Genomic DNA, 24,006 nt, shown 5'->3' with positions numbered 1-24,006 from the left:
CTATAATTATCCACATTTGCAATTATTACTACAAAACAAAATTGTTTTGAAGTCAACAGCTCATGAGTGGCCTTCTTTTTTTAACAATTTGAGCTGATATTTAATGGTCTGATTTTGGATAAAAAAAGGATATTAAATGGCCAATTAAAATCATTTGTGCCTGCGTGACGTCATTGAGATGCGCTATTAGTAGTAGCAACGACTATTTCTTCAAATAATTCGTTGTAATTCTTTAAAATGGGTTGTTAATGATAAAATTCAGCTTTAACGATACAATTTCTATATATTTACATAGAACCAACATAACAAATATTTTACAGCTGTTCAAAACAATAACGTTTGGACCAATTTATGAGAAAAATTCTATGCAACAGCAGTTGAAAATGTAAATGCAGATTCACTTATTTACTCTCTAAAACGACCAGAACATGATTGCGCTAAAATCTTACCATACTCGAAAAGGAAATAAAAATCAACAGAGCAAGAAGGAAATGAAACCGGTGAAACTATGAGGTAATGGTATTTAAGCCATGCTCATTTGGTAAGGACAGCTTAAATATGCCGGCGATGGCATATGTGATACATTCCCTTTTCAATTAAGTGTATAAATTACAAATACAGTTTAATTGAATATTTCGAAAGGGAGGATCAAAAGACCAGCAAACTGCCATTTGAGACTGCACAGACGACGATCTATTTATGTGGGCAAAAACAATGATTGATGATCGCCAAAATCGTTGTCGGGACCCAAACACTTTTCGACGTAATAAATAATTAGATTTTTCGTTTTAATGTGTTCATAAAATCATGGCGACGGGGTCTTCTATGCACTCTTTGAAGGCTTGCATCCATCTCGCCCCGACAGCTCCATCCACGACTCTGTGGTCGCAGCTCAGGGTCACAGTGAGGAACTGAGCTTCCCTAAATCTGAATCTTTACATTAATAAAGATATATTAGTTTATGCAGTTGTGAATACCCTTTTTCCTTAGTTTCGTCTGGGACTAATCGAGTGACTGAAGTTCCTATTGCCAATATGCAGCTCTGTGGAGGATTGATTATGGCACAAAAATGATTAATACCGAACATTCCTAAATTTGACACGCTGATGGTACCACCTAAATGAAAAATGAAGAGGAGATGACGAAGAAAGAAAAATATTAGACGTAAGACTTGCCTTGGAATTCATGCGGTTGCAATTTTCCATCCCTGGCTTTGACCGCCAATTCCTTCACTGTTTTACTAATCTCCACGACTCCCTTATTGTTGACTTCCCATACAATAGGAGTAATCAAGCCTTTATCTGTGGACACAGCCACGCTCACATCCACGTTTTTAAACTGCCTGATCACTGTATCTAACCAATGAGAGTTCGCTTCAGGCACCTGAAACAGTGTTTCATGAATCTCGTTAAAAAAAAACAAAACGTTTAATTATTGTTTTAATCAAAAGACGAAATTCCATATTTATATCAAACCTTTTGGGAAGCCACGGCAGTAGCCTTCACTATGAAATCGTTGACGCTAAGTTTCACTCCTTGTTTTTCCAGCTTTTTGTTGTATTTAGAACGGACTTTCATGAGGGCATCTACGTTAACTTCCTGCATGAGGTAATAATGGGGAATTTGTTGCTTGGACTCCAACAGCCTCTTTGCGATCGTTTTACGTATATTTGACACTGAAGAAAAAGATGTTGCTACTGTACTTTTTGGTGCTATTGAGAATTACCTGAAATGTCAACAAATGGCCCAGGAGCTGAAAGAGCTGCATGGGCTGTTGCTGCGTGAGGGGCGGCCACGTGTGAGGCAACATCAGGGGCAGCGGCGGCGACTGCAATGAATTAACTCCGATTTATTTCAATTTTATCTTTTCTCTGTGGATTACGATTGAACAGAGTCAACTGAACCTTGCTATAAGTGGATCATACCTCGGATCATACTATCAAGACCTGTCGTCAAATACATTACTTAGTTTAACTCAAAAAATTAATTAATCTATTTTCTATATTATAGTCATTAATATACAATTGATGATTATTGTAATTACTTTCTTTCAGTATTTGTGACAGCCTGCATCCAAGCAAACACCATACATACCATGTGCTCCAAGATCAGATGATGTAATAGCTCCAAATAATCCAGTACCTTTGCCCTGCAGTCTTATATTCCGTTGTTCGGCAAGTCTTTTCGCCATGGGACTGGCGTATACCCGACCTCCAGCGCCATAGTCTGCAGCTGAAAGGGAAGGACACAACACCAAAATAGCAGGGATGAAAAGTAGAAATGCAAATCGTTTTGTTGATTTTTTAAACTGTTGAACATGGTCAGAAAGTGGATAAGTCTGTGTTGAATCTCAAAAACGACAATAAATTTAGTACAAAAGACATTTGCTGCAGGTAAAAAGACAATTCTATATTATCCCCTTAATTGAACAGCATCAATGCAACCCACATTTCACTAACATGGAAATCCAAAAACAAATAAAGAGCTTTCTTACTTGGTGCTGGGGATGGGGGCGCAGGTGCGACAGGGATAGGCACAGCTGGAGTAGGAGCAGCTGTTCCAGATGACTTTGCTGGTCCTGTTCCATCATCTTTGAAGTCTTTAAATGCCACAATGTCACCCTCATTTTCCACAATAACACATACCTACGCACATTTTATCACACTTATTTATTACATATCAGACATTAGAATATTTACCAATTTCCCAACTGGCACATCTTTGCTGCCTGCAGGAATTAAAATTTTGGCTAAATATCCCTCCTCTGGTGTTTCAAAGCCCATTGTAGCTTTGTCGGTCTCAATTTCTGCCAGTAAGTCACCCTCATTCAGTTTATCACCCTCTTTTTTCTCCCAACTAATGATTGTCCCCAATTCCATGGTGGGTGAGAGTGCAGGCAAGGTTACTTTGATGTGGGAGGGAAGGTTGCTGGAGTAATATCTTAAGGTTTCTGTGGCACATTTGCATGGTTTCAGGAGTTGACTTTTTGTGCTAGTAAGAAGTGCCCTGAAGTAAATGGAACTTAGTCATTAAGTATAACAGACATGTCTAAAGAGAAATTATTGCAGCATTATCTTAACTGAAATAAAAGACTGTTTCTGTAGTGTTAGATGTTGATCTTATGGTACCAACATGGTGATAATCCATCTATCAATATAGTGCTTAACATAAATATAGCAAAGTTATGGTGACACTGAGGCCAGACTTTTATTGATAAGGAAATCTTTAACAATTTGTGAGATAAAAAATACTTTAGGAGAAAAGTTACAACTAACAAAAGCCCAATTGTTTGACTAACTCAGCTGTTGCTCTGTTGCATAATCCAGGCAGCTAAAGAGTAGAGTGTTTTCACAGATAGATGGACACTTCTACTGCATGATAATAGACAAAAATAACTGAAACCCCCCAAGTTAGAATGGCCAAATTGGGGGAGAAGTGGACGCCTTATGTCACAATAAAGACCTGTTATGTAAGCGAATTATTGGAAAGGATACACCTTGAAATGGGCTCAGAAAATGCCTCACCTGTGACAGTGTCGGTTCCTCACACTTTGCAAGGAAATATTTCGTAAAATTTGCGCTCGAACTGCCTTTTTGACCACCTCTTTGGCTGCGTCGCTCTTTAAAATTACGGTCCGGAACATGGTTTTTGATTAGTTGCGTGAAACTTCGGAAAGGAGCGATATGAGGGTAACCGAAATTTTAATTCACTATCTTCGTAACCGTAAGGTCATTTAAAAGACTTCTACGGCAGATATCTGTGGCTCACTCGCCAATCTGACGTTATCATAACGTCTCAAAAAATGAAGTGACGCAAATGTCGGAAAAAATTATTGACAATCGACATTTTTATATCAATTTTGAAAATTTAACGTACGTTGCGGGAAAAGTGAAAGAGGTATAAAGACGACTGGCCGTGTGTGTGAATAAGGCGAATATAGTATTATGGACACTAATAATGATTGCATCATATGCCTGAGTTGATTTCCTATGCACTTTTATACTGTATGTATCGTTTAGTTTACATAATTTACATGATATAATATTTCCGTTCCGTAAAATGAATCCGATCCAGGTTACTTGTTACGTTACGTCATTAAAACACAAGGGCAGCTATTTTGACTAGGCTTTCCTATACCATTTCCAAATTTATATATTATTATAATCAATGCGGTAATTTTAATATGTTATCAAACATTTTTAGAATAGGGAAAATTGTAATGGTATTTGTCAAATACCAAATTTGTGCCTTGCAACCTGTTTTTGTATGTTCGTTTTATGATTCTTATCAATATTGGTATTATATATTTTTTCTTTTCATTCCTAAATCAGATGTTTTATTGTAATTATTGCTGTGTAAAGTGAAAAAAAAATAGAAATTTTCAGTTTCACATCACTATTTAACACTCATCATTAATAACTTAAAAATAAATAATTTCTATGTATTTAATTGCCATTCAATTTACATAAACAAGTTCATCAAGTGGCATCTTCTGACGTCATAGTCGTTCTTATTAACTCCAATTGCTTCCCTAACTTCAGTGTTTATACTACATCCCCATTGCGCATGCACATCGATGTTCCCTTTCTCATCGCCCCCTAGTGGCGAGGAGGCAGATAAAAAATCAAAACAAAAGGATTTCGTTTTCGACTCTTGATGCAGTAGCCCGCTTTCGTGTCAAAATACCGAGTATTTTTAATTCATTTGTGACTGTGTCACTTAACCGTACTGAAAATCTTGCAGACCTCAGTCTTTACTTTCACATAGAGTTGTCGTCAGTGTTCCCCATCGCCTCTACGAACCAGTTTCTCAAAGAAGAAAGCCGTGATCGAACTTTGAGTGCGTGGAACCTTTGAAACGCATCGCGACGGTCTTCCGGAATTAGTCCCCCCCGGTGGTGATGTAAACACCACCCCTCACAGACGTCTGGACTTTTTCGAAAAGCATTTTCAGTAAAGAGCCAAACCTGGCTACTGAAATCAGATACAGGATTGGTATGAGACTGATTCTAAAGAAGTTCATTATCCACACATCCTCAGATCACTTCTCAGAAGAGCAAGCAATAAGAGTGTATCTTTAGTTTTATCCAGTTTTACTTTCCTTGTACAAGTTCCAAGTAGAGAGGCAGGTGCAAGCTGTATATGAACTACTCTTGTTGTTTCGAAAGTGAAGGAGAATCAGGGGCTTCCAGTCAGGAGGGGATTTTTGGCATTGTAAAGGAACAACCTTTGAAGATGGCTTGCAAGCTAAGTTTTGCAGAAAAAGAATTCAAGGATGAAGCTAGAGGTAAGCTGCAAGTCCATGAGATATAGTACAAGCAACTGATATAATAACTTTTGGTATGACCCATGTTAAGACATGTAGTTCATTTTATGGTCACTACAAATTTTAGCTTGGGAAATAATAATAATTGCTTAATATTTATGATCATAGGAAACTGCCTTTTCAGACACTTAAACTACTGTTGCATAAGGCACAGACTTTCTCTTTTTAACAATTGACCTGCTCTATAGAGATAATTGCCTCATACTTCACATACTGTATCAAGCATATATCTAAATCAAGTCAGGCACACTAATCATTTATCGCATATCTTGAACCCACAGTTGAGCCTTTGATAGAGCCTCAAGATTGTTTTTGGTCTTAGGAAGAGCACACCATTGGTGCAGTAACTATCTCCAAGTAGATCTCTGATGAATTTTTACATAGAAAAATAACTTGGAAATACATAAGATGTGTTAAAATCTGTACGTTAGATGTACTTAGAGCATGTATACCAAAATCCTCAAAAATTAAAAGCTCACATTTTCTTTTTACTCAACCAGCAATCTTTAGTTGGAGACATTAACCACCCTACAAAGCAATTGCTTAGAAAGTGATTTGTGATATGAACTTGGTGGGCAATTCCCTCTAGCATTACACTGACAATTACCTACATTACAGTTGTTAGCTATGATTAGAGTTATCACTTTAAATGCGAGTTTAAGTACTTTCTTCCTTTACTTTAATTAACTATCAGATGATAATTATATTTGATGATTGCTCTTCCTAACTGAGGAAGTCGCCTCATAATTGATTGAATATATTCATTACGTTTTAATGATTCTACTTATATAGCAGACAACAGTTTAGGGTTTGACGGTCATTCAGTCCCATTACAGTGGTCTTAAAGGCAATTCGTTCGGGTTGCTTGCTGTTGCAGAGGTTGTGCTTGTGACTCGGAATTGCCTGTTGCCACTGTACACTTTATCTTAAAGATTTCCGCAGATCAAAATTGTGTTTTAATTCAGGGTCGCCATTTATGGATGTTAATAGACCCCGTTAATCACCTTTTCCGAAAAAAAACTGATTTCGAAATTGCGGAAGTATAGAAAAGTAACCCAAACTGAACCGTCGGAGTGAAAACTGAGATGTTGTCGATATTACACATCGTGCCGATTTGTACTACTGGTACCTATTCCCAGGATACTTGTTGATAAAGTTTAACTGCAGGATTAATCTGAACATTACTAGTGTTACGATGGGTATAGTGATGCGACTCAACAGGCGGCACTAACCCTCGCTGTGCGAGAAGTGATAAGCGCTACCAGAGGTTTACGTGATATGGAATGTGGCACCGTTGAAGACTATGTACCCTGATGGGTGGGGGTATCACTGACGTCATGCTTGTACTGTCGTTGTCGTACTTTGTCAACCTTGAGCGGATGCGAGAGCCGAACTTGCAAATGAAAGAAATGAGAAGGAATGGCAATAACAATTGTTAAGGGCTCGAATCACAGTTGTTATAACGCCAATAAAAACTGTCATTTACACAATGAGCGAAGGGCCTGTAAGGCCCTTGCTGTCAATCAAGGTGTGAAATAATATCTTTCATGGAAAGAGAAGAAACTATTTCCTTCCAGGAAGACAATTTTTCGTTCCGTAATTTATTATTTGCCCCGATTAGACCAATTTTCTTAACTTCTTCTTGATGTGCCCGAAGGCGCTCAGGCGTTTTTCGGGCTGCGCCCTTTGTTTTCCCGTGTTGTTCAGTCGATTCACTTGATTGGTACTCTTATTTACTTTTGGTCGTGAATAACTCGTCGCAATAGAACTAAGAATGCCTAATAGGAGTGCCTAAGGAATGCCGGGCAAGGTGGCGAAAGGTGCAATGTTGCCGGGTAGATATTAATTTTTTTTCTTTTTTACGTCTAAATCTCGCACCCTAACAGGGGTCCGGAGATTTACCGAGGGACAGGTTTATATTCTCCTCGAGATTCCAGATAAGCGTTCGCCATTTGAGTTAAAAGGGTCTATTTGGAGAGCGAAAAGAGCCTAATCGAAGGGCTTAAGCTCCCCACTTCACTATTACCCTTTTTCATTGGTTTTAAGCTATAGTTAGTTAACGAGCAGTGCGCTTTATATTTCAAAGACTTTGATATCCGATAAGGCTTCGGATGGAAACCTTAATTGCTTAAATTTAGTTAATTAAAAGAATCGAGATTTAAAAAAGGGGTTGGGACTGTAAGTCAAGATGCTTGCGCCCACATCGACCGGCCATTGCTACCCACTCTAACCAACGTCGGCCTCAGCGACTCTGGCGCCTTAGGCGAATTTTTTTAATCATCGCCCCCCTAACCCCAAGAAAAACCATCGACCAGGAAGTCTGCCGCCCTAGGCCCTCGTCCAATCTCTCGTGTAATCTCGCTAATATACACTCACTTTCACATGAAGTGCACCACCCAGTAATAATAATAATTAAGTTTTGTAATTTTGGCAAAATAATGCTTCATAATAAAGTATCAAATGATCAGATTTTCAGTAAAAAAGAAAGAATGCTGGTGGTTTTTTTGTCACCGACCTATTAGATTTTTTATTCAATTGTAAATAAATAAAATAATATTTACATCGAAATATCAGTTTATTTTGTTGTTGAACTGTGAACAGGATATCTCTAAATACCCCCAGTGAGACAGCGTCGAAATTTTTCCCACGTTTCGGATTTTGATAGAGGGCGAATTATCGGCATGAAGGAAGGTGGACTTTCTTTTCGTGAGATTGCTCGAAGAATGAATCGAAACCACACCACGATTGCGAGAATATGGTCTTCGTGGTCTGAAGAGAGGGTTCAGCGACATCGTCCAGCTGGAGGTCCTCCCCGTAGCAGCAACGCACGTGAAGATCGACTTCTTAGACGGATGGCCATTGGTGATCGATTTCAAACAACAATGTCTGTTGCAGTAGATTGGATGGGAGGTCTAAATCGTCGGGTGTCGATGGCAACAGTTTACAGAAGAATTTCGCCTTTTGGCCTGCATTCATACCGCCCAAATCTACGACTGCCACTAACCGCCCAACACCAAGCTTCCAGATTGGCCTGGTGTCAAGAACGAATTGATTGGAATCATGAGTGGAACAATATCGTCTTCAGTGACGAGTCGCGATTTTGTTTATGGATCAATGATGGTCGTAGAAGAGTCAGACGATACCGAGGTGAAAGGAGAAATTTGCAATTTTCTGAAAGGCGCCACACAGCTTTAACACCTAGTGTTATGGTCTGGGGTGCGATATGTGTTGGCCGAAGATCTTCTCTTGTGTTCGTTCCAGGCACCCTAAACGCACGTCGCTACATTGACAATGTTCTGAGGCCAGTATTAGTACCTTTCATGCAAACTTTACCAAATGGCATTTTCCAACAGGATAATGCAAGACCACATAGTGCGAACATTACTCGACGATACCTGGAAGAAGCACAATTGGAAATACTGCCTTGGCCTGCACGGTCACCGGACCTATCGCCCATCGAACATCTTTGGGATATGATGAGTCGCCGTCTTCGAAATTTACCGAGGCCTCCAAACAATGTGGATGACCTACGACATCATCTTGAGGTAGCATGGAATGAAATACCCCAGGAAGATATTGATCATTTGTTGCAAAGCATACCGCGAAGAGTACGTGCTTGCATTGCCGTACGAGGCGATGTCACTTATTATTAATATTTTCATTATCAAATGTTGTATCTTTTAACTGAAAGTCTGATCATTTGATACTCTATTATGAAGCATTATTTTGCCAAAATTACAAGACTTAATTATTATTATTATTGGGTGGTGTATTTCATGTGAAAGTGAGTGTAGTTAAAATCAAGGCGAAATGCTAAACACATGCAGGAGATTTTTATCTATTATTTGCGAAAGAGTTACTCAAAATTTGTTGAATTTAAACGCCACGAGCACAATAAGTAATCCTCGATGTATCCCAGGATCCTTGAAGCGAATAAAGGCGATAGTCCCCCTTCCGTGATTCTAATTCACGTTCAGTTGTGACGTGGTAATAAATTGATAAGCCGGATTTATTTGTCCCTTTTTGTCACCGAAACAAAGACAAATTTATGGTTAATTCATTTGTGAGGGATTTGAGGTTTTCGCAATAAATATGGTATTACACACCAAGGCTGAGAAAAGCCATTATTATGGTCGGAAGGTCAAAGTCGAATACCGAGGCACGCAGCCCTGAGGGGCCTAAGACCTGCGGGTTACAGGGCGTTCACGACAGTAGTGAAAATCTATGATACGCCACTGGTTTTCTAATAAAAAATCATTTTTTGCCTGCTTATTATATCTGTGAAAAAAAGTTCCTTGAATATTTTCCATAACGTTACCCGTCTCCCCTAAACATCCTGTATACTATTTCTCATACTGCTAGATCTAGATAGTAAAACTGCAGTGCATTCTTCTAAATTAAGCATAAATTAAATTTGAAACACATAAAGAGAGACAACGCGCCTCGCATTGTCACATCAACGTCCGTTTCATGGCAATCTTCATTAAGCCTGCAATGGGGTGATGGCATTGCGGTCGATTATCTCACTAGTGAATAATAAATAAGGCATAATCGTGTCATTATTAACTTGTGATTTAATGGCGTTAGCAATGAAAGGGAGAAAACGAGCTTCGCATTTAGTCAAAACAGGCAATAATGGCGTTTTCGTCCGTAACTAGAATTTCGATTGTTGACCCGTGTGTCGCTTATGCGATATCCATATAAACGATCTGAATTCTTTATACCGGTTTCTACCGAGTTGCCACTGCATAATAAAATTTCAAAACAACACGTGTGCTTTGTTATATCAGGGGGGGGGGGGGGGATATATATACGGGGAAGAGCCTTGAAATTGCGTTTTGGGAGATTTTCGGATATTTTTGGACTGGACTTTGTCCCCGATTGACATAGAAAAGTCCTCTCAGACAATCCATTATTTGAGCAGGGCGCGGTTTTCCGGCATGATGCCAGAAAGCTTCGCACTTCAGTCCCTGAAACTCGAACCATAAAGCGTGTTATTTTGACCGAAAATTCAGTCATTGATTCATCATCTGGATTATCTGTTCAGTACGTTGTTTACACGCCAAGAGGTTATCTTTGGTGATCTATTTAGAGGTGTTTTTTTTTCATACCATTTCTAGCCTTTGGCTTAAGGTTAGCACACAATCGTTAACGTACATGGCCACTCTTATCTATTTAATCGTTGTCTACTTAATGGGTTTTCTGACTTAGCTTGTTGCACCTTCGCCTGCAAAACGGGCTTTAATTTAGAGCCTAATTTTTGAGAATCAAGAAATTTTCCCAGGTTCAAAGCCTTGTTTACGTATTTGGTGCCAGCAGCTTGTCGCCAGTCGATAGTCCCTCGAAATCTGTTAAATTTTTCCTTCTCACCGAGGTTTGTTTTTCTTGTTAAGTTACACTGGTTTAGAGTCAGTATCAGCTGACTGAGGGTCAAAAACCTATCCGCACCTCCGCGTAGTGATGTCCCCGAGGAGCCGCTCCCTCAAGTCTGGGTAGCCAACCCCGGAGAAGGGAGATAGAGGTATCAGATACAAAAGGCAGAAAGACGGATGTTCACTGGGTGAGACCGGGGAGAGCCTGGACGCGAACCTGCCGAAGGAACAAAATATTGCCTCAGCAGGAACCAGCCCTTGGGGCAAACACCGCAGGAAAGCCCATAGAAGTTCAAAACGAAACGGCGAAGGGACCAAACATCCATGCACGTTTGAATGCCACGACGCAAAGAAAGGGAGAAAATGCAAACGTGCAGAAACGTTTGTCGAGGAGAAAAGCAAAAGTTTTTGTCAAAATAAATAAAATAAAATAAAAATAAGCCCTAACGTCAACATGGTAATGAGGGGGTGTTATTTTGTATTAAATCGGTCCTTTTCAGGACCAAAGAAATTTTAAAATAAATCAAAAGTTTTAGTTTTTGATATGTTTAATCGTAAATTTCTCGAGACCTGTTGCGTTTAGGTATAGGACGTGGTAAATGAAACACCCTTAGAATTTTGCGTAGAATTCAAAAATGAAATTAAAAAAATAGGTGTTTCCATTTGAAAAAACAAAGTTGGTGGTCATACCTGATTTTTGGACTACCTTGTATACATGAATTTGCCATAAAAAAAACCGCAAGAAAAAATAAAAATCGACGTGTCCGAGAATTTTGACCGCATATGTCCGGCATCTTAGTCATATGGACTGTTCCATCCAAAACTTCCACACTGTATGTACATCACGATCGGTAACAACACCATGTGGGAAGAAAATGGCATGGACAAAGAACTTAAATTGAGCGTGGGGAGGCGCGTAGCCATCACCCCTCTTGATTACACAAAGGGCAAAAAGATGTACAACGGGGGACCGAAATGACCCAAACAGACAGTAGATGTTGGAGAAGCAAAACAGATTAGGAGAGCCCGGGATCCACCAGCAGAACACGAGAGGAGTGGACAGTAGTTACTTGCAGTACTCTTCGACCCTGGCAACATATTCCTCAGGGACAGTTCCGGAGTTGGAGGTTCTTTCATCTCGAGGTTTTAGTAAGTAGGTGAATCTCACACTATCCGGCCACAACACCAGGATAGATGTCTTTTGAAGAGAATCGGCTGGTTTGAGGGTTGAGGTGGTTACTTAGTCGTGCGATCACACGATTTGCCTGAGGCTCTGTCCAGAAAAACTGTTTAAAGCTCTGTTGTGGTACAGGGTTTCCCTAATGTCAATAACCGGTCTCTGACCTCTCCTGAATGTATGCTCTAATTATCCACTTTTACATTCTAATTGGGATTCCCTAATAGCAATAGGTAATCTCCATGAGATGCAAATTTAGCTTTAGTTACTGGGACATCATCATCGCACGCTTTTCCACCACAAAGGAGACGTCATAAAATAATTGGACAGGGTTCAAGAGTTATTTTTGGTTTTATTGGTCGCTTTCCCAAAACCATATTTTGGGTTTTTGCATCACAATGGAACTCGCCGTATTTTTTCACTTAATTAGGGGTAGAGTTCAATGCGTCACAGCTACGTATGAACCAGAACATGTCGATCAGGCGAAATTACGCGTTAAGCGTTTTCTTCGCCACCTGTACGTATGAAGTTTACTACTATGTAAAAATAAAATATCATTCAGTAAATCATCAGAAACATGTGGTCCACCAATTTCATCGTAAACTTTATGGCATCTGCTATACTTGATAATAACGCTTAAGATCAATTATATATTAAGATTTCGGTTATCGCATTATTCACTTCCACCTGTTTAAAGAGTATGATGAATTAGCCACTTACGGACCTATGTATTCAATTTTTTCCAATCGAAATTGGGTGTACTTACAACCATCAAAACATTTGTTCAAGTAGTAGCACAACATAGCATGTATCCACCGTAACACACGCGATTTACGTATGTAGATTTTCCAGATACATTACGCTCTCACACAATCATCACCCTCTACATAAACATTCCCCACCTCAATCTCTATCGCATAATCGCCAATAACAAAATATAGCGTTTAATCAACAAAGTACATATGAACAATTTATCGGCATGAGAAGCCAGTGTTACTGTGACTCTTAATATGAACGCTCGTTTCATCGTTACAGGCGCCCAGTCCGACCCTGCGCCCAAGAAAGGGGCGCTGCGGCAGTTCAGCCCCCTATTGGTGGCCATGGTGGGGTTGCCGGGGCGCGGTAAAAGCTTGCTGGCCAAGAGATTGTGTCGGTATTTGAACTATACCGGGGATTCTTCAAAAGGTAAGATTCGAGAGTTGAGGTATACGGGTTATTGTCGATCAGCAAGGACACGTAATTTATGACGTAGAGCAACGGGGATTCTAAAGGAAAATAAATATGGACAAAATGGTGAATGTCAATGGGTGGATTTGATCAAATAGAGATGGATTAAAAATGGCTTGATACGGCGTTTCCTCCCCATGCTCATCAAATTATGCACGTTTACGTGTTCACCTCGATATTTCGCAATCGTTATTTTTCCAACTACTAATTATGGTTTTAATTAGTAGCCCCGTTGTACATAATTATTAATGTGAAACAAAGGATTCATCAATGTTTGTTCCATGACTATTAAACAAGCGTAGACCTGTGCATATGTATACTCGTGACGTAAAATAAGTCGCTTCTTATATTAATACAATGATTGATTAAACAGTTCTTTAGTGATTTGGGAAAATTTTCGATTCCTATCGACTCTCTTAACGGGCACTCAACTGCAAAATTATAGCATCAGCTTTTCCATTGCCTATTTACTGTTAATTACACATGATGATAATTACAGCAATAGCTGCTTGTTACACAATTGTGGTCATTACTAAATATGTTAATGCTATTATAAATAATAAATAAAAGTTATGGTTTTCCCTCATACTCGATTCAAGGTCTGTAATAGGTACCGTTCTCTAGGTGATTGTTTTGCTATCAGCCCGACCCCCAACCTTCCATCAAATTAGGCAACCTTGGTATAATTCCCCCTTTAATTATTAATTTTATTTAAAGATACTTTACATCATCATTCAGTGGATTAACAGTGTTTTTTGCCGACCTTTTCCCGTGACCTTAAATATTATCTGAGCCGAAAACGGTTCAGAAAGGTCCGGTTTACATATTATTATCACTAAATTAAAACAGAAAGGTTAATAATGAATAAAACGTAACCAAACGTGCGATTTCGATAGTTTTTGGGGTCAGTTAATTGAATTTGTAATTAGACAATGATAGTGCAAGTTTGTAAAAGATTAACTAGAGTGATCCAGATTGAGGGATTATGGTGGAACTTAATGTTTTGATGATTGTCCATTTCTCAGAATCGTTCGCAGTCGGTTCGGCCTGCCTTACCTGACCATGGCGTACCAAGTTAATTTATTTTTCGTGCATTTTAACGTCAACAGAGGCATTTGCGGACATTTAAATCTCCCGCGTCGCATTCTTATCCATTTAAAATGGTTGATTTTCCTTATCAACCAATAGAAATTTACCATTACCCCGGGTGATCTGTTTTTGTTTTGTTGCAGAGATGCGCAGCCCCCAATACAGCACGCGTGTTGGGTTGCTTACATTTAAATTTATAAAGCCAAGTGTAGTTTTACTACAGGGCTACTTATTTGTTTCCCCATAACTAAAATGAGCAATTTTCCCCCCCAATAGTGTACGACATATCAGACTACCGTCGCAAGCATATGAAGCAGTACGCCACCCATGAAATGTTCCGTGCGGACAATCTACCAGCCTGGCGCATCCGCCAGCAGAGCTTCCGCGAGGCCTTGGAGGAGGCTTGTAATTGGCTAGGCCAGCCTGGACACCAAGTGGCCGTCCTGGACGGTCCCAACGTGTCCAGGGTGCAACGCCAAGACATCTACGACTTAGCCCACGGGCAACTGGGATTTAGAGTGATGTTCATCGAATGCGTCTGCGAGGACCCCGTTTTGCTCGAGAGGAACTTCAAAGTATGTTTTAATGCTAGGCTGTCATTAAAGGCTGCTTATGATGTCGGTGAATTTCCAGGAGATACTGCAATACAGCGCTGATTATAGAGGCATGGCCACGGAGCAGGCACTGAAAGACCTGACGCACAAGATGGCGCATTACAAGGCCCAATACGACTCTCCCACTTTGGGGAGTTTGTGGGAGCTGCCGTGCCCCATGGTGAAGTTGCTGGACGGGGGGGAAGGTGGGGTTATCGCCCATGGAGTTACTGGAGTACGGGAGGGGAAGATTTTGGCCTACGTTTCGACTCCGAAGCCGTACCAGCAAACGTTGTATTTCAGTAGGGTGGGTGCTCATATCATAAAGTTGTACAGCGGAAAATGTAAATTTAACCGATTTTAAGTAACTGATGCGCGCATGTTGAGGACGTCTATTATTAACTCAAAATGCAGACAATTTGGAGCCAACGTCTAGTTTATTTAGGCTTTGAAAAGTGGAGATAAAAATATTATCCTCAATTGCTGTTTCGCCGCTGATGCGCATACCTAAGTTTATTCCCACATTCTGTTTGTGTGGCACCTAGGTACTGCTATACATAACGACTACTATGTAATGTTATTTGTTTGCATAGCTGGAGATAATTTAAAAAAAGCCGTTTTAATGCAGTACTCAAACAGAGCGGGTAAAATATTTGCTTTCGGCCTGATAATACATGCAAAGTTAGTTAAAACAGGTCTGTTATCGTTGGAAAATAACGCAAAAAGTTGTTTTGGAAGTGTGACAAATTTTAATCTAAATTAAAACGAATTATTTGGATTTTCCCTGCAAATACGACGCTGATTCGATGGAGGATTTGTTGCTCGCTTAAAATACCTGCGAATTCTGAATGAGCGAAAGTGAGATTATTTATCTTGTCTTCAGTACAGATTGGAATAATATTGGAACTATTCTCCATTCTTAATACATATTAATTTTTTACCAAAATCTAGAAACGAGTTTGCTGCTACTGGACCGCACCTCTGCTCTTCCATTTTCTCTCCTCTTCATTCCTTTTCAGTTCTAAAGAGGCCCCCGGTCCAAAAGGGGATTCCTCGACACGTAGCCATTCAGTAGCGGCGGTAGTAGTAACCTCGTTCGTCAGTGTTTCATCGTTAGCTGGCTCTGTCAATTTGCTCATCATTATGTTATTCTTAACTCTAATAGCATAACACTAAAAACTTGTGAACTACTAAATCTTCGATGTGTACGTATGCAGAGTGATTGTCGTTTTTACCTTAGAGACTTATCTCGACAACAAATTGCTCCAAACCAATCGAGATTTCGACAAAGTAATTTTTTTGCAGCATGGAGAGAGCGAATTCAACGTCGTCGGACGCATCGGGGGCGATGCTCCTCTGTCCCCCAGAGGACGCATGTATTCCAAATCTTTGGCGAAGCATGTTCAGGCCCTCAACTTACCGTCCTTGCAAGTGTGGACATCCACCCTTCAAAGGACCAGGGCTACGGCTTGTCACATTAATGCTCCGCAGCAACACTTGCACGAATTGGATGAAATTTGGTCGGTATGTACAACCAAGAGAGGAGAAATCTTGAAATTTATTTCAGGGCGAATGGTCCTAATCGGCCAATTGTGTTGGTACTGATGATCAAAGTCTTGAGTATCTGCCTACTTGGTTCTGCTTGTTCTCTGTGATTTCTATAGTATTTTTATGGAACTTCCGCCCAACCCGCTGTACCCCAAGTAGATCCTCTATAGAATTTTATTGCCACACAAAGCGCAAACACGTTTTGGTGTAAATATTTTGTTCCCAGATGAGATTTATGAGGATTTGCGATTATCATCTTGTTATTAGCATGTTTGCAGCCAACGGTTAAATTTAGCCATTTCTGACGCCGTTTATTCCTGATAATAAAAGTATATTTTCCGTATTTTGAATATTTTAGACAACTCAATGCTCAACGATTATTTTTTTATAATTTTCACATTTTTCTTTGGCCAATTATACGGCTCTTTCGTGTTTTGTTAAAAAAAATTTCTGTATAACAAAGGGGCCCTCAGGACCTACAAAGAAAGAACTGGACGAATTCTGTCCAAAAATTATATACACCTCTACTGCTGATGAAACGACACTGGAAATAGTAACGAATTTAGTCATTTATATTGACGGAGATAAATTCTGAATATTGACAATCTTTTTCTTCCTCAGGGCGATTGCGAAAACTTCTCCTACGAAGAGCTTCAAGAGCGCTTCCCTCGGGAGTTAGCTCTACGCGATAGAGAAAAACTAAAGTACCGCTACCCTCAAGGGGAGTCCTACGTGGATGTCATGCAACGTCTGATTCCCGTACTCAACCAGCTAGAATGTGAAACCAACGTCTTGACGGTCAGTCATCAGGCGGTACTACGTTGCGTCTTGAGCTATTTCCTGGAGACTCCTCCAGAAGAAATCCCGTATGTGCACGTGCCATTGCACACAATCATTAAGGTGAGTCACTGTGGTCGTGACGTGTTATTTATCGAGAAAAAAGTTAATTTTTGATAGTTGAAAGAATTACATGGAAATGCTAGTTTGCCAAATGTATATTAATTATGGCTCTGAACCTACGCTCTGCCTGCAAGTGGCAATATGAAGTTTGTTAAAGGTCAAAAACTGCGCTGATGGCAAATTTATAGAACAATAGTCCTTGAAGTCTATTTTTACAGATCACTCTCCAAGGTTTCAACTACAACATGGAAACCATCAAGATGCCCATCGAATGCGTTGACACCACCAGAGCAAAGCCGGTCAATTGTTCGGAAGACCGTACTACTGAAGATGCACTGTTAACGCTTCCAGCTCATTTCGACTCCATGGCAAGCCTCAAAGCCAACGTGGCAACATGCACTTAACTGGCCAATTAACTGAGCTAATTATAGAGTCAAGCGAACACACAGTCGCCATTTTGTTTTTACCTATTGAGACCAACGATCTAGAAAAAACAGATGGAGCAATGTTTTTTAAGGTTTGTCTTCTTTTTTTGACACGACGAAATCGGAGGAGGTGATGTCACCGTGTCACATTCACGTCTTATACATGGTGCGCCGTAGGGACACAATGACGTCATAAAAGTACTAAGACATGAAGACCCTCCGAAAAGAAGGATGAATTTGAATGGAATGCCGGCAATTGTTGCGACATCCAGACCTTCTAGATCGTTGATTGAGATGAATTTCGCGAGTTTGTCTTTAAATATTCGGAATGTTTTTATTCTGTATCGTCAAATTAACATTGTTGCCTATTGTAATGGCGGGGATTTTTGTTAGTTGATTGCAAATAGCGGAAGCAATAAACCGCCTATGTAATACTTAGTTGGTGTGTTTTACTGCCCTTTGAGGCTGAGATAATCTAAGAAAACAAGTAACTCCAATAACCATGCTTCAATGCTAAATTAGCTAACATTTAGCTGCAATTACGTGACTCAATTTAGAAAGATTAACAGCAATCGCGCTTACCGAGGTATCGGTTAAATTTTCAAGCGTCTTCTAAAAAATGCAGGGGGAAGTTCTAATGAGAAAGTGGACACAAAAATCCGAGCGATATTTTTGTGCGAAGCTTTACCGCGCTTTTTTATTAACTAAACTCCTGTGTTTTAGGATTAAGTGTTACGTGTTAGAGCTGTAGAGTATATAAGCTTTTTCGAACATTCAGACTGATTATCGTGAGTTAATTTACGTTGTGATTTTAACACATCTGATTGTAAGCTGAAGGCAATTTTAGAGAAAGCGTATATTCGTTAACATCATGACAGCATCTTTTGAAATCCTTTAAAGCAGTTTTGTTAATTAGATTATTCTCTTGCGAGGTTTTGTTCTGACATACGCTGGTTAAGAAGCAGTCGCTTTACCACAAGATCAGTTCCTTAAGCAGGGTATTGGCTAATGATCCTATTTCCTTGTAATTTACCTTTTAGGTAAAATTGTCCGGATGCTGATCGGTTCAGTGGCGTCTACCCGCTTTCTGATATTGCGGCAAATTTTGGAAACTTCTTCTGCTTCTTAACGTATGCAAGTTAGAATTAACTGTGATTTATTTTATAATTTTTTTATTTCGCCGACTAGAGCTTATGGTTTTCCGATTGCAATAACAATAATTGAGCCATTTTGTTTCGCTTAAAGTTCTGTTTTAAGAATAGGGAGAAATTATATATTTAGTACCTATGAGTGTATTAAAACTGTTGTATATTGAGGTGTATGGTTTTGTTTGTCTATCCGCCTTATTCCCTGCTCCAAGAGTATCGTCCGAAATTATAGGAAAAAACGGAATATGTTTGGGTAACAGTAATTTACGTTTCACATTAATGCTTGACGCAATAGAGGAAAGTTAATACTACTGTTAAAAAATTCTCTGAGGTGGTCCTTTGAGGACGATTAGATTAAATCCTTGCATAATGTGCCACTTCCGCTTCATAAATGAAAAACGAAAAAGCGAATTTCTAATTGTGTAAGGACATCGAGAAAAAAACCCATTTATAAAAGTGATAAAAACTTTATTTTTGTCAAAATTCTAGTCCAACAAAAAAATTTATAAAAACATATTTAACATAATTTTATACACAAATATAGAAAAATAATATTAAACACAGTTTTCCAATTATTTTAAGAATAAATTACCTTAAAAAAACACCAACCGCACACAGAAACAAATTAAACCATTTACTTGTATACAATCAGCCTTTGTTTTCCAAAAAAAATTATTCAACTTTCACTATTTTAGCAAAATTGTCATAATTCAGAAAGCTTAATATCTGTCCATTTTTAAAATGAACTTTCTGGTATGGTGGTCACCTGCTTGTTGCATCTGTACCTGTCTTAAACCTAAGATTTTACATAGTCAATTTCTTTTTTACTGACGCCCAACTTCAAACATACCAGCAGTTGACTTTAAAAATGGACAGTATCATTCAGATGCCTTTTAGAAATTAAACTAGAAATTCTTAAACAGTCCACAGGTAAATCCAGGCATATTATCATGTCATGTCATGAATGAACTTTTGCTTGTCATGAACTTGAATAAAATTAATTAAATTAACAGAATCTGAACTGAATTGAAATCTGAAGAATCTGAACTTTTCACACAAACAATGCAAAATTATAAATTGACAGAACAAAAATTAAGTATTTTAGGCTCACACTCTTCTTCCAGACAAAGTGAAGAGACCATTCCCTGGTTTGAAATGACTTTAGACAGCAATTTTATTGCAAACACACATCAGTTGCCACAGCCCCTTTTTTGCTCCTAGCCTTTTACCTAAATTCATAGATCTGTACAGAATTTTCAGGCACATGGGTAAGATTTAATGACTGGAACCTGCAAAATAAAATCAATAAAGTTTCACCTAAAAGACAAGCAAAAAAACCTACCACTCTGAACTCCTATGGTAATAATATCCTTCAATGGAAGCTTTCGATTTTTGGAAACATATGTAATAAAAACCTGCAAAGGAGGCTCCACTAATGTCTCGAATTGTATGATCAGGCACCAAAAAGTGCTCTTTCCATCGCATAAACACATAGTCTGTGTCAGCTAATTGGCTGTAGTCAAAGTTGTCTGAGTTAAAGGTTTTTATGTATTGGTTGAATTGAGAGAATTTAGACTGGAATGTTATTTTGCTAAGTTAATTGATGGTTTAATAAAGTAGGTAGTATATACCCAATGTTTGCGATCCACTTCTTCATCAGCATCCCACTTCCGAGTCAAAAAAGGGTACTTCTGGCTTATAATCTCCCCATCAAAGAAAGTTGTCAGTTTGGGATACTCCTCAGTGAGGCCATTTATTTGCAGATACCCACATAGGTAGGAATTTTCTTCATCTACATGCTGCATTAAGAAAAAGCTTTTAAAAGCTGTCAATACGTAAATAAGTGAAACCTTAAACTTTCCCTTGACTCCAATAACCTATATTTTGACTTATGAACGTTTCTAGAGCGATTTGTCTAGTCACAGAGTTTTCAGGAGTTTTGCTCCTGAACTGCTTCTGCTTTAGGGAAGCAATAATAAAGATGCTTACCTGCAAAACCACCTCAACTTCATAGGAATTCCCTTTGCTTTTCTGGAACCCTTGAAACTTAGATCCATTATACAACAGGCTTTTGGTGATCCCTGGTTGCTTGGAATTGGCAGGCGGCGGCAGATTAGGGTCCACCCTTACGGGCATTCTCAGGTCAGCTGTCTGCGTTTATTCCACCGGTAGTTTTGGCCCTTTTTCGATTTAAAATTTTGGAAAATTCCGGACGATGACAAACAGAATGACCCAGCAATGGCGTTCGAGATAACGAAAGTGGAAAATTCGAGTTCGAGAGGAGTAGGCAGGGCGCGTTCGTGTCACGTGTCGCACTAAAAAAAAAATTGCACTTCAAAATGATCTGAAGTATCTCTGTCTCGACCGAAATTTATTAATAGAACAAGGATATAATTCGTACCTGGCTAGACCATCATCATATTTAAAAATGTTTTTTGTGAGAAGTTTGCCAGTGCTAAGTGTCAGTCAAGTCAGACGTCGCGTGACGTCACTTTTAGTTGTTGAATAGTTTGTATTTTTACTAAATATTTTTAAAAGTTTCTCAAACCCAAAAAAAACGCATTAAACATTTGTTATTTAGATTGTTAAGTAAATATTCACATTATAAAATGGTAAGCAACTATCTGCACTTGGCATTCCATTGATTTTTTCCATAATAAAGCTCAAATTCACCATTCACCAAAGCAAACTGTGTCACACCCATAGTATTTTTGTATTTAAATATTCTAGTTAGATTTAAAAACCTCATCTGCACCCCCCTTCACTGCATTCCGTGCATATTTCAATATCATAAAAATTTTGAAACTAGTTTGTCTAATCATGAGTCATGCAATACTGCAAAGGAGGCTCTCAATAACTCTCCAGACCTTGCCTTAGCATATAGGCCTTCAACGTAATATGCAGTAACATTCCTTAAAATACATACTATTCATTTATAGAATATTCTATATTGTGTAGTACAATCCAGTTTCTTGTTTAATTATTGGAAGTACTAATCACCGAGAGGTGGAAATCAATATTGTTTTAAATATTACAGATAGGTTTTGAGTCACACATGTAGATATGTCACATACATGTCAATCACCCTATAGTTAATAAAGGTCTAATTTTTGTATCCTCCTAATTTGTGTTAAATTATTATATTTCATTTTCGGCACTAGTGGTATAAATTTATATGAATCATTTAGTGACATGACAATGTTGTCATGCAAAAAGTAGGAGGATTTTCCTAGAGAAGTAACCATTTTTGCCTTAGGGTGACCAATTTGATTGTGCTTTGGACCTGATGCGAAGACTACCCCCCCAACAAATAGAAAAAAACCTGGGCGATCTCATAGACCTAGTTCCCAGTTTGTGTGAAGACCTCCTTTCATCTGTGGACCAACCCTTGAAAATTGCCCAAGACAAGGAAACTGGCAAAGACTACGTCCTATGTGACTACAATAGAGATGGTGATTCCTACAGGTCCCCCTGGTCAAACACCTACTATCCCCCACTCGACGACGGGCAGATGCCCTCTGAACGTTTGCGAAAGCTCGAATTGGAAGCTAACCACGCTTTTGATCAATATAGAGAAATGTACTTTGAAGGGGGTGTTAGTTCGGTGTATTTCTGGGACTTGGACCATGGTTTTGCCGGTGTTATATTGATCAAGAAAATCGGAGATGGGAGCAAGAAAATCAAAGGATGCTGGGACTCGCTGCATGTGGTAGAGGTGCAGGAGAAGAGTTCTGGAAGGTCGTCACATTATAAAATGACATCTACTGCGATGCTGTGGCTGCAAACCAACGAGGCCGGGTCAGGGACTATGAACCTAGGGGGTAGTTTGACTAGGCAGATAGAACAAGACGCTTCGGTTAACGAGAACAACCCTCATATCGCCAACATTGGGCGGATGGTCGAGGACATGGAGAATAAAATCCGACACATCCTGAAGGACATTTATTTTAGTAAAACTAAGGATGTAGTAAATAGTTTAAGATCGGTAAGTTCAAGGCTTTTTCAGTGATCATTTTCTAATTGTGGCTACGTTCCTGTTTAGGTCCAAACGCTGACTGAAACTAGACAGAAGGAAATCCTGAAAATTGACCTCGCCAAGGCTTTACAAGCAAGGCAAAACAAGTCTGATAACTGATGTTTCCAGGTGGTTGAGATAAACTATGAAGTGAGTGAGCGCAATTAATGCGCCTTCTTACAGCGAGCGCGACGAAGAGCGAATATTTTGCCTTTATATTTTTATTTATATATTATTATATTTGAAAATGTTTTTGATTAGGGTAATGTTAATATTCTTTGTGAAATACTTACACAGTTGTTTTGGAATTTGGTGCTACATTTTACGACAGATTTGAGTAATTGCGGTCGTTTTCAGTTTTCTTCAGCTCAAAGTTTCTAGTTTAATGCTGTATAAGTATTACTCCGATATAGTAGAAAAGTCATTTGGTTTCTCAAGTGGATTATTTTAATAAATGCTAATATTAATAACTACCAGGCGTCGTGGTCTATCTTTGGACCCACGATTTAGTCCAATGATTCATAAAATTCAGGCGTCAAATTTTCCCTGAAGGGACCTTTTGATAGTTAAGATCGCCATGTATACAGAACGTTTTACAATAGTATCTCGAAAATTCAGGAGGTGAATCTGTAGATGATTTTAAAAAAAGAAGTTCATATGAACATGAGTTTGTTTTCGGTTTTTGTCTGAAATACGGGGTTCTGCTAATAAGTGTGTTCAAGCATTAAATATTTTAACGAAATTTGGGGAGCGTAAAATAGGTGTAGGAACACATCTTTTAAGGGAAAACGATATTTTTAATTTCATCAATGACTTCCCCATTGATAATTTTTTTAAATAAAAATAGTTTTCTGAATGTTCCATGTTTTTGTGAAAAAAGATGTCAAGTATTTTTCATAACGTTAACCGTTTTCATGGAAAAAGTAAAACACAACAATCTGTAACTGATAAGTCGCGTAACTCATTCGATCAACTCATCAAAAAATACACCAAGGATTTTTCAAAGAGTACGTAAAAGGACCAAGGCATACACTCATGTAGGACATTTATTTATCCTTTTTGTAAGTAACGTGATGTATGTATCTTATATCACTCTTGCATTTTTCATATTAGTCAGAAATAATGTTTTTTTTCGGAAAAACAATTAGCCTTATGAAAAATATTTAAGAAACTTTCTTTTCTTAAAAT

At 38.7% G+C, this 24,006-nt stretch overlaps 4 protein-coding genes across 5 annotated transcripts; 2 read left to right on the top strand and 2 right to left on the bottom strand.

Moving 5' to 3' along the window:
* Window positions 1-263: 263 nt before the first annotated feature.
* On the bottom strand, window positions 264-3,806 carry muc (dihydrolipoamide S-acetyltransferase muc). Its single transcript, XM_066392328.1, has 9 exons — window positions 3,524-3,806; window positions 2,699-3,005; window positions 2,494-2,644; window positions 2,094-2,231; window positions 1,726-1,827; window positions 1,476-1,675; window positions 1,176-1,383; window positions 978-1,116; window positions 264-927 (listed from the first exon to the last, which is right to left on the bottom strand). Exons 1-9 carry the CDS (start codon window positions 3,640-3,642, stop codon window positions 798-800), a joined length of 1,494 nt encoding a protein of 497 aa, XP_066248425.1. The 5' UTR covers window positions 3,643-3,806; the 3' UTR covers window positions 264-797.
* Window positions 3,807-4,604: 798 nt separating this feature from the next.
* On the top strand, window positions 4,605-18,976 carry LOC136413588 (6-phosphofructo-2-kinase/fructose-2,6-bisphosphatase-like). Of its 2 annotated transcripts, XM_066397285.1 has the most exons (7): window positions 4,605-5,285; window positions 12,909-13,058; window positions 14,466-14,764; window positions 14,823-15,089; window positions 16,088-16,306; window positions 16,952-17,230; window positions 17,449-18,976. In XM_066397285.1, the coding sequence occupies exons 1-7, from the start codon at window positions 5,141-5,143 to the stop codon at window positions 17,632-17,634; spliced, it is 1,545 nt and encodes a 514-aa protein (XP_066253382.1). In that variant the 5' UTR covers window positions 4,605-5,140; the 3' UTR covers window positions 17,635-18,976. The 2 variants fall into 2 exon arrangements, with proteins under 2 accessions (XP_066253382.1, XP_066253437.1); XM_066397340.1 differs by lacking the exon at window positions 12,909-13,058.
* Window positions 18,977-19,250: 274 nt separating this feature from the next.
* LOC136413771 (glucose-induced degradation protein 4 homolog) lies at window positions 19,251-21,075 on the bottom strand. Its single transcript, XM_066397477.1, has 4 exons — window positions 20,793-21,075; window positions 20,435-20,602; window positions 20,146-20,378; window positions 19,251-20,092 (listed from the first exon to the last, which is right to left on the bottom strand). Exons 1-4 carry the CDS (start codon window positions 20,937-20,939, stop codon window positions 20,029-20,031), a joined length of 612 nt encoding a protein of 203 aa, XP_066253574.1. The 5' UTR covers window positions 20,940-21,075; the 3' UTR covers window positions 19,251-20,028.
* A 185-nt stretch (window positions 21,076-21,260) lies between these two features.
* On the top strand, window positions 21,261-23,291 carry cpb (F-actin-capping protein subunit beta). Its single transcript, XM_066397470.1, has 3 exons — window positions 21,261-21,415; window positions 22,060-22,788; window positions 22,846-23,291. The coding sequence occupies exons 1-3, from the start codon at window positions 21,413-21,415 to the stop codon at window positions 22,936-22,938; spliced, it is 825 nt and encodes a 274-aa protein (XP_066253567.1). The 5' UTR covers window positions 21,261-21,412; the 3' UTR covers window positions 22,939-23,291.
* Window positions 23,292-24,006: the final 715 nt, after the last annotated feature.

Source organism: Euwallacea similis, chromosome 1 (genome assembly GCF_039881205.1).
Source record: "Euwallacea similis isolate ESF13 chromosome 1, ESF131.1, whole genome shotgun sequence".
Classification (NCBI taxonomy): domain Eukaryota; kingdom Metazoa; phylum Arthropoda; class Insecta; order Coleoptera; family Curculionidae; genus Euwallacea; species Euwallacea similis.
The sequence above is the reverse complement of the archived record's forward strand: the minus strand, read 5'-3'. Positions and strand labels throughout refer to the sequence as shown.